The sequence below is a fragment of the Paramacrobiotus metropolitanus genome, unplaced genomic scaffold (genome assembly GCF_019649055.1).
Source record: "Paramacrobiotus metropolitanus isolate TYO unplaced genomic scaffold, Prichtersi_v1.0 Parri_scaffold0000016, whole genome shotgun sequence".
Taxonomy (NCBI): Eukaryota; Metazoa; Tardigrada; class Eutardigrada; order Parachela; family Macrobiotidae; genus Paramacrobiotus; species Paramacrobiotus metropolitanus.
Window position 1 is genome coordinate 584,140 of NW_026570236.1, and position 12,837 is coordinate 596,976.

A 12,837-nucleotide genomic window follows, 5' to 3' on the forward strand; every position below is an offset into this window, starting at 1 on the left:
TTGCAACGCCATTTTAAACTGCTCATCTGTTATGTCCAGGTAAGCCTCGGGGATACACCCCTCATACTCGATCCAAGGTTTAAAATGGGCCGGTAATCTTGTTTTGGAGTTGATAATTCGTTTAATTTCCTGATAATCAATCCATGACTTCCCACAGAATGCATCTTGTGCTTCTGGTGGTTCAACATTGAGGGCGATATACATTAAATTTAATGGAATTTCTTTCGCATTAAATTTAAACCTTGTCTGAGTTCTCGACCCATCATACGCTCCGATGATTACCTTATTATCAGGAATTTTAGATTCCCTGTATATCCGCAACGCGGATATACAGGGAATCGATTCGACGGATGCGCTGAAAATTCCCGGTGTCGTACGAGTTATCACAGCCATGGATATTCCCGGTGCGAATAATTATAACCCGGCGCAGGTGTCGGCTGAGGAGCTGTTAGCCACTAAGCAGTCGCTGTTTGCTGGGCAACCTGTTGCTGTTGTTGTGGCAAGTAAGTATGAAATCGGTATTTAACTTAAATTTCTTCCAGACACCTTCAGTGTACCTTTTCTTGCAACATATATATGTAAGAGTACATATATCACGGACAGATTTAAAAAAAATATAATTAAATAAAATTACATTATGGCTGCGTGCACGGGTAATATTTTTGGGTCCGCACGGGTGTGGGCTGCGTGCACGGATTTTGGGAACGGGTTTGGGCTGCGGGCACGGGATTCCTGCACGAGCGTTGGCTGCGTGCACGTGTAAACTATTTAAATTTTTTTATTTAAATTTATATTTTAGTAATAATTTTTTTACATAATTAGTACATACGGAAACTACTTACGGAAACTTATTTACTTAACTCATAATTTTTCAACAAAAATAGAGTTAAGTGTAAGTACCTACATTAAATACTGCAAAATTTGCTGGGTCTGCTTTCACTCGCGAGTTATCTTCAGCCCTGCAGGGAGCAGGGTCTGACGCCGTGACGCGAACACACTTGGTGGTTGCTTATAAAGCATGTAACTGACACCATTCCCAAGCCGCCGTTGCCTCAAGCCGCGTAGAAAAACTCTAGCCTTAAAACAAATTATCAGTAACTATTTCTAGATTATGCACATAAAAAAAATTTCAGAAACCGGTCGATAAACCTGTTATGGTTGAATGAGACCTGGAAACCTATAAATGTTACGACCATAATTCGAAAATCATAAAAGAACTTAAATTGAAAAAGCTGTGCACACAGCCAATACCCGTGCGGACCCAAAAGGTCACCCGTGCACGCAGCATCGACCATAAAATTATTAGTATGAAATTTGCACCGGCGGAAATATGCAGTCAGACTGTTATTTACGGTACAATACCTGTAGCATCACCATAAGATGACGGAGGATCGTAGTTAACGGGCTTGGTAATCGCTCCCGGGTTATCGTTCAACAAATACTATTCTAGACCAATTCAATCAGCATGATACATAAACCGGCATGCACAACTTTTAAATACCGGTAGTTACTTTTTTCCACTCTGATTTCCGTTTTCCTCTAGCAAGTCGCGATGCGGCGGAAGCAGGAGCTAAGGCAGTAAAGGTCACCTACGCTAATGTCAAATCACCGTTGCTCACGTGCCAGGATGCCATCGATGCGAAGTCCTTCTTCCCACCAGTGAACGATTTGGTTATCGGTGATGCCGCCAGCGCCATTAAATCCGCGCCACACCAGATTTCCGGCCAAATGGAGATCGGAGCGCAGTTTCATTTCCATATGGAAACACAGGTGCGAGTGGTCGTACTTATTAAATTCACATCCTGTGTCAGGAAACAAATTAATGATCGTGGTATGAGTACTGGGTTTTGAAACCAAAATAAACCAGAATAATTCGTAGCCACAGAAAAATTTATAAATCCGGATGAACATGGCACATTATGATCCAGCAGTAAAAGTTTTTAGGAACGTTTTGGTTGTTAGGCTGCCGTTTGCCGGCCAACGGAAGATGGTATTGATGTTGAGGCAGCGACACAATGGGTGGATTCCGTTCAGGATGGTGTTGCACAAGTGCTCGGCATGACCAAAAGCAGGTATTTCCGTTTTTTAACCTGGAAAAAACGCTGACAAGTGTAAGTTTAGCAACCCTGTATTGTAATCCGTTAAAGCTGTACCTCATTTATATGAAGTTTAATAATAAATGTCTTCGGCAACTTTAATAATAAATGTTGCAGGGTTAACGTCCAAGTTAAAAGAATTGGTGGCTCTTATGGCGCGAAAATCACAAGGAGTAATATTATTGCCAGCGGATGCGCGTTGGCGGCGTATCTTGTTAACAGGTACAGTTTTGTTTAATATACGTGCTTATTGGAACTCTTATGCACAGCGTTAATTAAGTTTTCTGCAATAATTAATCTGACACTATTTCATCGTTGGTATAGACCAGTTAAATTCCATATGAATCTGTGGGACAATAATCGCGCCATTGGAAAACGATTTCCTTATTTGACAAATTATCAAGCTGGTTTCGACAACAACGGTAAACTGATGGGGGTGATTCTGGATGTGTACGGGAATATCGGAGCACAAGCCAACGACTCGGCCGTCAATGGCGAATTAACCTGGGGAGACAATAGTAAAATGTTTTTTTTGACATCTACATTATGCGTATTTTATTGTATTGTTTATTTCAGCTTATAACTGCGCAAATTGGAAAATTTCCATGCAGAACTGCAAGACAAATTTACCTCCTAGCACGTGGTGTCGCGCTCCCGGTAAGAATTGTTTGCAGATTATAGTAAACCTTTATAGGAGAAGCAATACTGTCAGATAAATTTTTTATAATAAAAATTTGCATCCTGTTCCATTAAGATTGTTGAGAAGTGCGTTTCAGTCACTACGTATGCAAACTTTCCAATTCGCATCGATGCGCATTTTCGACGATGCAAGCGCTGCACTACAATATATACTCTGTACGACGGTATTTGCAGATGGAATATGCCAAAAATCTGGTTGTCAGCAAAGCGACCCAAAAATATTTAACTTTAAGTGCAAATAATGTATTTTAGTGCATATAATGAAAACTTTGCGCTCTTTTCTGTTAATCTTCTGAAAAACTGGTTTCGGAATATGGAAAACAATCGTGAGTTCCAGATTGTGTGTAATATGCTCATACTGTAAATGTAATGCTTAATACTCTGCTAAAATTTCGAAAATTTTTTATCTTTATTATCGTTACCGTGTAAACTGTATTTCCAGGATCAACGGAGGCGATTTATTTTATCGAATATGTTATGGAACACATTGCCAAAGTCCTAAAAAAACCCTCCATTTCCGTTAAACAAGCCAACTTTTATAAAAACGGTGACAAACAAATCACCGGTCAGAGTATATCATACTGCAGCATTGCCGACGTGACCACCCAGCTTCTTAAGTCCGCCGATTACCAGAACCGCTTGCAAGCCGTTAACGACTTTAACAAGAACATCCGTTGGCGGAAGCGCGGTATATCGGTGACCCCTATGAAGTACGGCACCGTGTGGAACGGGAACCAGTACAGCTGTCACGTGGCGATTTTCAACAACGGCGGTGCTGTCGCGGTGTCGCATGGCGGTGTAGAAATCGGGCAGAGACTGAACACCAAAGTGGCTCAGGTGGTGGCGCATGAACTCAATATTCCCTTGGATCAGGTTTCGATTAAAGCCAATATGTCCTTCACAAGCGCCAATGCCACCAGCACCGGAGGAAGCATGACGAGTGAATTGTGTTGTTTGGTAAGCATAACCGACAGCGTAATATCCACAATTTCGTACCTAAATAAGTATTGGTCATGAACCATTCATAAAAACAATATAAAATACTTTAAATATTGTATCACTTATCTGCATACAGTTGCTTGTTAATTTGACTCCTGTATCCGAGTACAGTTATGTAGAATTTAGAGTAGCTTCCAGAATAAACCGAATACTAAGTATTAAGTTTGTCCGAGAAAAAATGGAATGTTTCGTAGATTTTTTAACACTTTCCTTGAATAGTATTAATTTTAATGAGGTAAACATAACCCGCCGGGTAGCGCTTATCGCCCTTAGTCTACGTAAGCTGATTAATTGGTGGTGGGGTCTAGAATATTTATATGCATCAGATGGTTTTTTATAAAACACAGGCTGCTCTGGATTGCTGCTCTTCGTTGCTTGCTCGTATGAAACCGGTAAAAGACTCCGTGAAAGCCGACACGCCGTGGGCTGATCTGGTGGAAAAGTGTTATTCCCAAGGCATTGATCTTTCTGCCCGCGCTTGGTAAATCCACACGAAATTTTGTGACCTGAATAAAAACCGAAAAAAATATGTCACCAGAAAACATTCTTGTACATTTGGAATGTCTTGCAGGACTGCACCGCAGACCGCGGATGCTCCCATTTGCTATAATACATACGGCGTGACGTGCTGCGAAGTTGAAACCAAAATTCTAACCGGCGAATATCAGATTAACCGATACGATGTCCTGTATGACTGCGGTGAATCGATGTCGCCTTTTGTCGGTAAGAAAAGTTTCCATTGTGTTCTAACGTATCATTGAAGTACTTGCATCTTCGTATTTCGAAAGAAACAATGCGTCACAAATTGAGGAAATATCGGGAAATTATTGATATCTAAATCATTTTCTTCTGTTTTTCAGATGTGGGTCAGATTGAAGGTACGGGTGTTTTATAGCACTTCGGTTAATTTGTTGCATCTGTGATTCCCGATCACGACCTCACAACACGGCGGAATTTAGGTGCGGTCATTATGGGATTGGGATACTATACTTCGGAGGAGTTAAAATACGACTCAAAAACCGGTGAACTGGTGACCTATAGCACTTGGACTTATAAGCCCCCGTCTACTAAAGACATTCCCATTGATTTCCGAGTAGAAATCCTCCAAAATGCTCCAAATCCTCTTGGCGTTCTACGAAGCAAATGTAAGCTTTTTATTTAGTATGTAGTAAAACTGAACATGAAATCGAATGCTTGTATTTTGACAACAATGATAAAAATCGCTATAACTGGATGAAATGTTCCAGTGGTCGCCGAACCTCCGCTTTGCATGACAAATGCCGTTGTCTTTGCATTACGGAACGCGTGCAATGCAGCTCTGGATGAGACAAAGAAAGGGAATGATTGGTTTCAGTTTAGTAAGTGAACGCTTTGTTGTTTTAAGCAAATGTTTAGAGTGCCATTATTTTCGACGAACAGCAAAAAAGCTGGCGTTGGCACCGTTATGTGAACGTTTTGTCATTTTGCAGATGCACCTGTAACACTGGAGCGATTCCAAGGATACTGCCAACTTGATTTGGCGCAGTTTACATACAAATAGATTCAGAAAGCCAAAACGATGCAGCATTGTTCATTAGGTCAATCCATGTACAAAACACACTCATAATGTCCTTATAATTGTTATAATTTTTTTTAAAAATTAGTCTAAGCATGATTACTCATACTGTGATTCGTGATGAATTAGTTAGATTAATGCTTTCAATGGTGATTTTCTGGTGGTGGTGGTTGGGAACGGCGACCGAATTTCCGTAAGCAACATCCTCGTAAACCGAGATGTCCGACAAGTGTACTGACGGCTCTTCCAACTAAAAAAACCGATGTAGTATGTGACCTTCCGATTTACGGCAGCAGCGAAATCATGTTTTGTAATTTTTTCGTTTGATTTATGTACGATATACTGTATCTGTTGGTATAAAGCCGGCCAAAATAGTGAACAAATTAATGTTGTAATTGTAATATCGTATTTGTGAATCTGTACATGTGCGCTAAAATGCCATAGCATACGGAATTTAGTCCAGTTCAGTCGGAATCAGAGTCGCTTTCCGTATCCGAATTCTCCCGACTGCTAGCATCTGGACTGTCTTCCATAACACACCAGTCCGCTGTTCTACAGTGATACCATTTGCCTAACATCAGATCCATTGTCCGCTGAAAACTTTCGAAGGACGTTGAAATATCCAGCCCTTCGACTACCCTCCCAAAAGCACAACTGCGGTCACTCCGCCTGTATCGTGACAATGTGACAATGTGAAGGTCAACGTAATTTTCATTGCCCGCATCATCGGGTTCCGTGCTCCATTCGTACCACACCGCACCGGGAATCGTTGGCGACAGTACACTCTGTTCCTCCACCACACTTTGACCTAATATTATATTCTCTTCGTGATCGTTGCTCATTTTCACCGAGCCGGTGGCGACAGCAATATGGTAGCTTTCGCTCTGAATCTGCTCTACCAGGAACCGACAGCATTCGGGAGCGAGATCAGGCCGCAGTTCTATCACCACGTTGCCAACAAACTCCGAATCATTTCCAAAATTTGTCGCGTAAACACCGAATGCGACTTTAATTCGGCTGCGGATCGATAGGCGTGGTTCCGTTATGAATGGGATCTCGGGTTTGACCTTTGCACAAATATGGCGAAATAGACCAATGCTCTCTTTATCGTCGAATACTTCGTCCTGCAACGAATGTTTTAAGACGTAAAAAATTAAATACTCATAATTAATATATTTATGTTATAAATGGGAATGCAAAAATTCAAAAAAACTTACTGCTACCGGGCCATCAGCTAATTGAGACGCCGTGAATAAAGGGAAGCGGATGGAGTGAAAGATGGTGCCGAGCACTTCACGCAAGGCATATCCAGACACTGGAGGAGTGATATCTTGTTTTGCCCATCCGTGCACCCAGATACCGTTTGTATAATAGAAATCTTTGTTATAAACTTCAAATAAGCGTTTGCTTTGTTAGCGGTATAAAAAATCTGTAATCTGTTTATACTTCGTATATACTATTTTTCATTTACAAATTACAGATACATTACTAACGTTGCGTTTTCCTGTTTTAAGCGAATACAGCAGCTATGCTAATAAAATTAATGCCAGAGTAATTTTTACTGCATTTATTTACCGGCATACTTGATCGTAAATCGCTGGTTCCGAGGCGCTCAAATTCTTACATTCCTCAATCTGCTTTAGAGTATCAAACGGAGATCTTTGAAAGCGTCGCTCTGCATAGCGACAATAGTGGATCATGATATTTCGGCCATAGCCAATGTGGCTAATTCGCTTTCTCCAGTTTCTTGGGCCTATATATATACGCAAAAGGTCACATATTGCCAGATATAAATTCTATATGTATTCCCGTTTTCCTTTTAAATAAGGTGACCACTCCGTACACACCCTTTCACACCCTTTTACTCCGTACACAACCTTTTGCACTACCTTTCATTCCGTGCACAACCTTTTTGAGCACTACCTTTTACTCCGTGCACAACCTTTTATTTTTTTTTAAATTTTTTCACAGCAAAGTTATTTCTGGAACTACCGCTTTTTCGTTAGCAGCAGTTATTGCTGCATATTTCAAAGCATCATCGAAAGTTAAAAAATCGAATTCCCGTGAAAAAATTATTCTAGGCGCCGACTTGTGCGGAGTTGTGCCGGTGCCGGCCCCGGTTGTGCCGGAGTTGTGCTCCGGCTTGTGCGGAGTTGTGCCGGTTTTTCTTCGCAGGGTTTGGACTGTGCTTAATGCTTGAAATAGTGCAATCTTCGCTTTCCGAGCTTGACATAGTGCAAAAGTTTTAGAGAAAAAAATTCCAGATTATTATAAGTACATACATAATAGTTATCAAAGAGCTTAAAAGGACTTATGTATTGCAGTAAACGTTTAATAAGACTCTTACTGATCGTGGAGTGGTAGTGTACCGAGTGAATGGTAGTGTCAAAGGTTGTGCACGGAATGAAAGGTATGTAGTGCAAAAGGTTGTGTACGGAGTAAAAGGGTGTGAAAGGGTGTGAACGGAGTGGTCACTTTTAAATAAACCTTGTACCTGTTGGAAGATATCGCATGCGTAATCCGCACTGAGATGCGACTGCACGTAATCCCGGCAGGCTCGACTCAGTTTATCGATCATGTAATTTTTAGCGCAGTACAACGTGTCCATGACATTGTTCATGGTTAAGCCGCTTATGTCATCCGTAAATGCGTAACTGAAACCAGCTTACTTGTTAATTTACAGTCTATAAGGTCTTCTGAGAGTATAGTTTTTTTATATATAAATTACGATAGACCGATATCTGTAGCCGACGATAAGCTTACGTATAAGCTTACTGTAGTAGATTCTGGAACGCTTCTGGAGTAATATCCGGAAGTTCCACTCGTTGTTCCTTGAGCTCGATGGAACCGTAGAAAAGTGTTTGGAATACGGCGCTTACCAGAGCTAAAAACAATCTACAAAGGAAAGTTGGTGCATAGATGCGCAGCGTGAGATAAATTTATGCATCAGTATGTTGCGCGTATGGTTAAGAACAATTGCGAGCAGTTTAAGTACGGTAAATACACATTGCATACTTGTGCGTCTCGAAGACCTTTCCTGGACTCACACCAATTTCGAACTCAATATCAGTTGGTATTTCCAGGTCGGGATGCTCTAATAGAAATCGGGCTCTTTTACGGAGATGTTTGGATGATCGGAAATCGGCAGAAGGAAAAAGCTGTCGCGCTCATTTTAACTGGGAAGGTGATGTACAAAAAGCTTATGGAACGTGGCTAGTAACGTGGCTAGTTTTCAGCTAAGTTAATTAAACTTCTACGACAATTCCATAATTTTGTACCGAAAGGAACGAAATTGATGCTACACGCGCAGACTTCCAGAACATATTCACAACACGTACTGGTTCTGAGCTCTTACTTCACTAGAGTAAGTAAGATAAGATAACTGACAACTAAATTCATTTGGGCATATTTGGTTTATGATATCGATAATACTGGGTGCGCACCGGCCGGCTCAGGTTAGCAACCTAAATTCTTAAAGAACCAATTGCACTGCAAATACGACGATTGAAATTTAATGGCATGCGCATACAAAATCTAAGCAAGTCCCACCAAATGAAAGAAATCCCACCAACTTTTTCTTACTTTGTATGTTTCATATATATATTTCTCTATATTTCTTTTCTTTCTTTTAATATTTCTATTTTTTTCTTACTTTGTATTCGTAGGATATTTTTTACAACCGTAGTAGGTACTATGATGTTTCTCTGCATCACATTTTATGAGTATAATTTTAGTTTAATTACCAGCTTGATATATTGACACACTACAGACAAGTGAGACAACAGTTTAATCCGCTTATAAATTATTAGTCGTTTTTTGTAGGCGTGGATAACGGTAGCAATTAAAAGGCGAGGTGGACACCCTAAGGAAACCTGGGTCCGGGCAACACATCTCTTAAAACAAAAACTGCAGTAAAATAACAGTGCACATCCCGGTGTATATATAGATATACTGTACCTCGTAACTGCCCTTAATGTAAAAGAGGTTTTGTTGGTTTACCGGCTTAATCGTCTACGTCCTACTGGCAATGCTGCAGGTAAAGTAATTAGGTAATTCACGACTACTGCCGGGTGTATTTGCGCACCAACACACACAGGAAACACTAATTAATAAAGTATAATACTCGTATTTGCGATGATGCGATCAATCTGTGGGCAATCAGCGAACTCGTCAACAACAGATATAATTTCGAAAAGGCATTTATTTTTTTTACCGCAAAGCAAAATCATTCGGTAACTACTCAATAACTACTGCATCCCTGACAGAGGCTTGTAAAGAAAAGCAACGCCAGTATAAAGAAGAACAAACTGTATTATCTTGTCCCGCTAATAATTAAAAAACAACATCGGTTTACCGGAAAACGTCTTAATCAACATGTGTCAAAGTAGCACGTCGGAATTCCAGGGAAGAGTTGTGGACCGATGGGCTGTCGCGTTTCTATAAACGGAAAAGGCAAAACTTTGTAAGTATTTGGCAGACGATGGCTCATCTTTTTATACAAATATAGAAAACAGATACATAATAATCAGCGTATTCTTACCAAGGTCATTTCGGTGTCGTTCTTAAAAATCAAATTCACCGACCACGTCAATCCATCGCTGTTGGTATATTTGCCTTCCAGAGTTTTTGCTCCGTCGTTCCAGTTTGTGGTACTCTGCAAATATACATCATCTTCAAGGTTTTTTGGAAGATCCACCGCGAGAATGCTGTAGTACAGCACGGCATTTCTCCTCGTACAATTTTTTGTATTATAAATGCGTAACTGATACTCATAACATAAAAAATATAATATGGACTAAAACCTCTAAAAATTAACTAAACTGATAGTCCCCAACATTATAATTAACATGGGATCGGGCTGTTTAGTTTGCTCAAAGTGCATCATGGCAATGATATTGGTAACTGACCTTAACAGTTTTTCCGCTAGGCAAAGTTTGAGTTTGTTCCTGGCCAAGCTTAAAGCGTAAGTCCTGCTGACGGTTCAGATCCGGCTGGGCAATAGTCATCACATATCCGTCGCCTTCCTTTTTCAGAGTGACCTCGTTTTTCGAGTTGTTAATGTCAGAAGCGACTTGTTCAGTATATCCTAAACATCGACTTGATTATATTTAATTAGTTCCAATGCATTCGACGTTTTTTACAAATAATTAGATCCGTATACGTATGTTTCAAAAAGCGGTTTTGGTAAATACTTCCAGAAATCATCAAACAGCCTATATAAATATAATACTTAATATTTCGAGTACTTTCGTGTACTACTGCAATTGTGAGTACGGTTAAAAAATACTGTAGTACTAACCAACACTTGTGAAAAAGGCGACCCCGTTAGGATCTTGGCCGACGTTAACAAATTTGCCGGTAGGAACAGCCATGGTATATCAGTAATTCGAGATCGGAGACGCAAGTGATATTACTGTATACAAAGTTACAAACCGAAAAGTTATAGTCGAAGAGGTGACAGCAAACTTCTTGTGAAGGTCGAAATGTAATTGGCCATTCTTACAAGCATCTGCTGTTTTATATATGTACGGCCAGACGTTTCCGGAAGACGAATTGCCGGATCCGAAAGCGTTTAAGGCAAGGAGTATTTTGTGCACTGCTTTTCGCGAAACCATCAAAACAATTGTCACAGTGGCGTGAAAGTGAGGTGGATGCCTCAAGGGAATCTGTTTCCGGGCGATGTACTGATTCATCTATTGTAGACAAAAGCACACAACGAACAATTTTATTGCTTTATTTTTTCATCTGCGGATAATGCGTCAAATGGAGCGACAGTCATCTATAATATTTTCTAGGTAAAAATTATTTTTTGTTTGGACAATTTATAATTGCGCAAAATTTACCGCCACTACCGCGGCCGTGCGCGCGCGCGCACATTGACTGGTAGATAAGAGCTCTGTACATCCGGCGTCATCGGCAAACAAATGAATAGTGGTATATATGCCCTAAAAATCTTATCACTGTTAAGATTTTTAGGGCATATAATTAACAGCTCATTCGTGCATATTTTCAAATTTTTTTTTGAAATTTCGAAAATTTGTTGTAGAAGAAAATACTGACATGACACCAGGATTTCCAAATTGCTCTCACTAAGAGACAGAATGATCGCATGCGCTCACTAGAGTAGTTCAAAGTCTACAGAGTACTGGCGGCTGTCAACCGGTCAAAGATGCGTCGCTGCCAGTTAATGACAAAGGAAATCAAAGCAATCAAGAGACCATATTTGCATCTTCGGATCTTATATCGTTATTAATGGCGACCACTGGACAATAAATTGCTAACAGATATCATTTATTTCGGTTGTTTGTTGTAAAGTTCAATGTAATCTTTTTTACTCCGGCGAAGAAATCCTTAAAAATTTAACTTCCGTTGCAGTTTATTATGACTGACATTGTTCTCATGGAATCTGGCTTTTGAAACATGTACTTAAGCTAGCATGATCGAAAATAGCGCAAATATAATATAATAAAAATATCTGAATTTTGCATGTCTCCGATATTGATCTGGTCTTTTATTGCTCCCAATAATGCGATAGCAGATAGGCGAGGATGCTTGCATAAGGTACCGGATGTGGAAACCGAGTTCGCACTGATTTATTCCAGAACGCGGAACAGAATGCAGCTACTGTATTTCTCACCAAAACATGAAAACCAGCGTGTCGAATCTTCACTTTAGGATAAATGCAGTCCTCGGCGCAAGCAAATACAATTCACCATCAGTATTATTAGCCGCGACTCTATATCTACACAACTGAATATGCACACCACGACAAAACGACAATATCCAGTCTCTCACACAATTTCCACTCCTTTATCTGAAACAAAAAGTTCACTTAATATTTTCATCAAATTTTAAAGAGCACACGGTACAGATAGGTATGCATCATGATTACGCTACTTACTGTGGTGCATTTTTCTTCATCAGCTGATGACGAACCACAAGGAACGGAAGACCAAATCCGCTGGCAAAGAACGCTGTGTAGATCAGCGTAAACTTGTATCGGTTGGTTATGTCGAACGGAAGGTTCTACAATGTATGAGATAACTTATAAACCATGCTTCCTGATGAAGATATCAGGATAATCCGAAAAGCAGTCATTCAATCATACCTCGCCAGGGTTGCCACCTTCATCATGGTGATCACCACTCCGTCGACTCTTGCTCGTAGAGAAGTTCTTCTTTCCACGGGCAGTTCGCGTAAAAACGCGAGTGAACAGTCTGGAGGCGAGCATTCTCACCATGAATTCAGATAGTTTTCAAAATACAGATATCCACAATGGTCTAAGTAAGCAAAGGATACCGAAACTCACTGGAAAATGAAATAATCCACTATCTGTATCAAACTACAAATAAATTATACCATAAATAAGAAATTTGATTTTTTTTATTTTATCCTGAATTTTCAAGCAACCCCAACCAAGAGGCTGATAATTGAACGTTCCCTGTATCATCAGCAGTTTCAAGCCAGTCCAACAGGGACTATGTACTA

At 40.2% G+C, this 12,837-nt stretch overlaps 4 protein-coding genes across 4 annotated transcripts; 1 reads left to right on the forward strand and 3 right to left on the reverse strand.

Moving 5' to 3' along the window:
* Positions 1 to 274: 274 nt before the first annotated feature.
* Positions 275 to 5,708, forward strand: LOC129585412 (uncharacterized). The gene is made up of 13 exons (XM_055478076.1): positions 275 to 503; positions 1,544 to 1,770; positions 1,963 to 2,072; positions 2,214 to 2,318; positions 2,421 to 2,614; positions 2,673 to 2,753; positions 3,238 to 3,752; positions 4,142 to 4,275; positions 4,366 to 4,517; positions 4,655 to 4,672; positions 4,754 to 4,939; positions 5,042 to 5,152; positions 5,264 to 5,708. Exons 1-13 carry the CDS (start codon positions 275 to 277, stop codon positions 5,332 to 5,334), a joined length of 2,133 nt encoding a protein of 710 aa, XP_055334051.1. The 3' UTR covers positions 5,335 to 5,708.
* On the reverse strand, positions 5,104 to 7,969 carry LOC129585413 (uncharacterized). The gene is made up of 5 exons (XM_055478077.1): positions 7,844 to 7,969; positions 6,925 to 6,946; positions 6,567 to 6,664; positions 5,799 to 6,473; positions 5,104 to 5,599 (listed from the first exon to the last, which is right to left on the reverse strand). Exons 1-4 carry the CDS (start codon positions 7,967 to 7,969, stop codon positions 5,814 to 5,816), a joined length of 906 nt encoding a protein of 301 aa, XP_055334052.1. The 3' UTR covers positions 5,104 to 5,599; positions 5,799 to 5,813.
* Positions 7,970 to 9,521: 1,552 nt separating this feature from the next.
* Positions 9,522 to 10,904, reverse strand: LOC129585399 (uncharacterized). The gene is made up of 4 exons (XM_055478063.1): positions 10,649 to 10,904; positions 10,257 to 10,435; positions 9,890 to 10,003; positions 9,522 to 9,786 (listed from the first exon to the last, which is right to left on the reverse strand). Exons 1-4 carry the CDS (start codon positions 10,719 to 10,721, stop codon positions 9,715 to 9,717), a joined length of 438 nt encoding a protein of 145 aa, XP_055334038.1. The 5' UTR covers positions 10,722 to 10,904; the 3' UTR covers positions 9,522 to 9,714.
* A 936-nt stretch (positions 10,905 to 11,840) lies between these two features.
* On the reverse strand, positions 11,841 to 12,738 carry LOC129585400 (cytochrome c oxidase subunit 7C, mitochondrial-like). The gene is made up of 3 exons (XM_055478064.1): positions 12,458 to 12,738; positions 12,251 to 12,375; positions 11,841 to 12,163 (listed from the first exon to the last, which is right to left on the reverse strand). The coding sequence occupies exons 1-3, from the start codon at positions 12,587 to 12,589 to the stop codon at positions 12,160 to 12,162; spliced, it is 261 nt and encodes an 86-aa protein (XP_055334039.1). The 5' UTR covers positions 12,590 to 12,738; the 3' UTR covers positions 11,841 to 12,159.
* Positions 12,739 to 12,837: the final 99 nt, after the last annotated feature.

What these genes read in the sequence shown, in the direction of transcription:
- LOC129585413 (XM_055478077.1), bottom strand. Translation starts at nt 7,969, where the DNA reads ATGAACAATGTCATGGACACGTTGTACTGCGCTAAAAATTACATGATC. An exon ending in ATTTACGATCAAGTATGCCG is followed by an intron (nt 6,665 to 6,924) that starts GTAAATAAATGC and finishes TCACTCCTCCAG; the next exon opens with TGTCTGGATATGCCTTGCGT. An exon ending in TAGCTGATGGCCCGGTAGCA is followed by an intron (nt 6,474 to 6,566) that starts GTAAGTTTTTTT and finishes CATTCGTTGCAG; the next exon opens with GACGAAGTATTCGACGATAA.
- LOC129585399 (XM_055478063.1), bottom strand. Translation starts at nt 10,721, where the DNA reads ATGGCTGTTCCTACCGGCAAATTTGTTAACGTCGGCCAAGATCCTAAC. An exon ending in CTAGCGGAAAAACTGTTAAG is followed by an intron (nt 10,004 to 10,256) that starts GTCAGTTACCAA and finishes GTATATTTGCAG; the next exon opens with AGTACCACAAACTGGAACGA. An exon ending in ACGACACCGAAATGACCTTG is followed by an intron (nt 9,787 to 9,889) that starts GTAAGAATACGC and finishes TTCCGTTTATAG; the next exon opens with AAACGCGACAGCCCATCGGT.
- LOC129585400 (XM_055478064.1), bottom strand. Translation starts at nt 12,589, where the DNA reads ATGGTGAGAATGCTCGCCTCCAGACTGTTCACTCGCGTTTTTACGCGA. An exon ending in AAGGTGGCAACCCTGGCGAG is followed by an intron (nt 12,376 to 12,457) that starts GTATGATTGAAT and finishes CATACATTGTAG; the next exon opens with AACCTTCCGTTCGACATAAC.
- LOC129585412 (XM_055478076.1), top strand. Translation starts at nt 275, where the DNA reads ATGATTACCTTATTATCAGGAATTTTAGATTCCCTGTATATCCGCAAC. An exon ending in TGTTGCTGTTGTTGTGGCAA is followed by an intron (nt 504 to 1,543) that starts GTAAGTATGAAA and finishes GTTTTCCTCTAG; the next exon opens with CAAGTCGCGATGCGGCGGAA. An exon ending in TGGCGTTCTACGAAGCAAAT is followed by an intron (nt 4,940 to 5,041) that starts GTAAGCTTTTTA and finishes GAAATGTTCCAG; the next exon opens with TGGTCGCCGAACCTCCGCTT.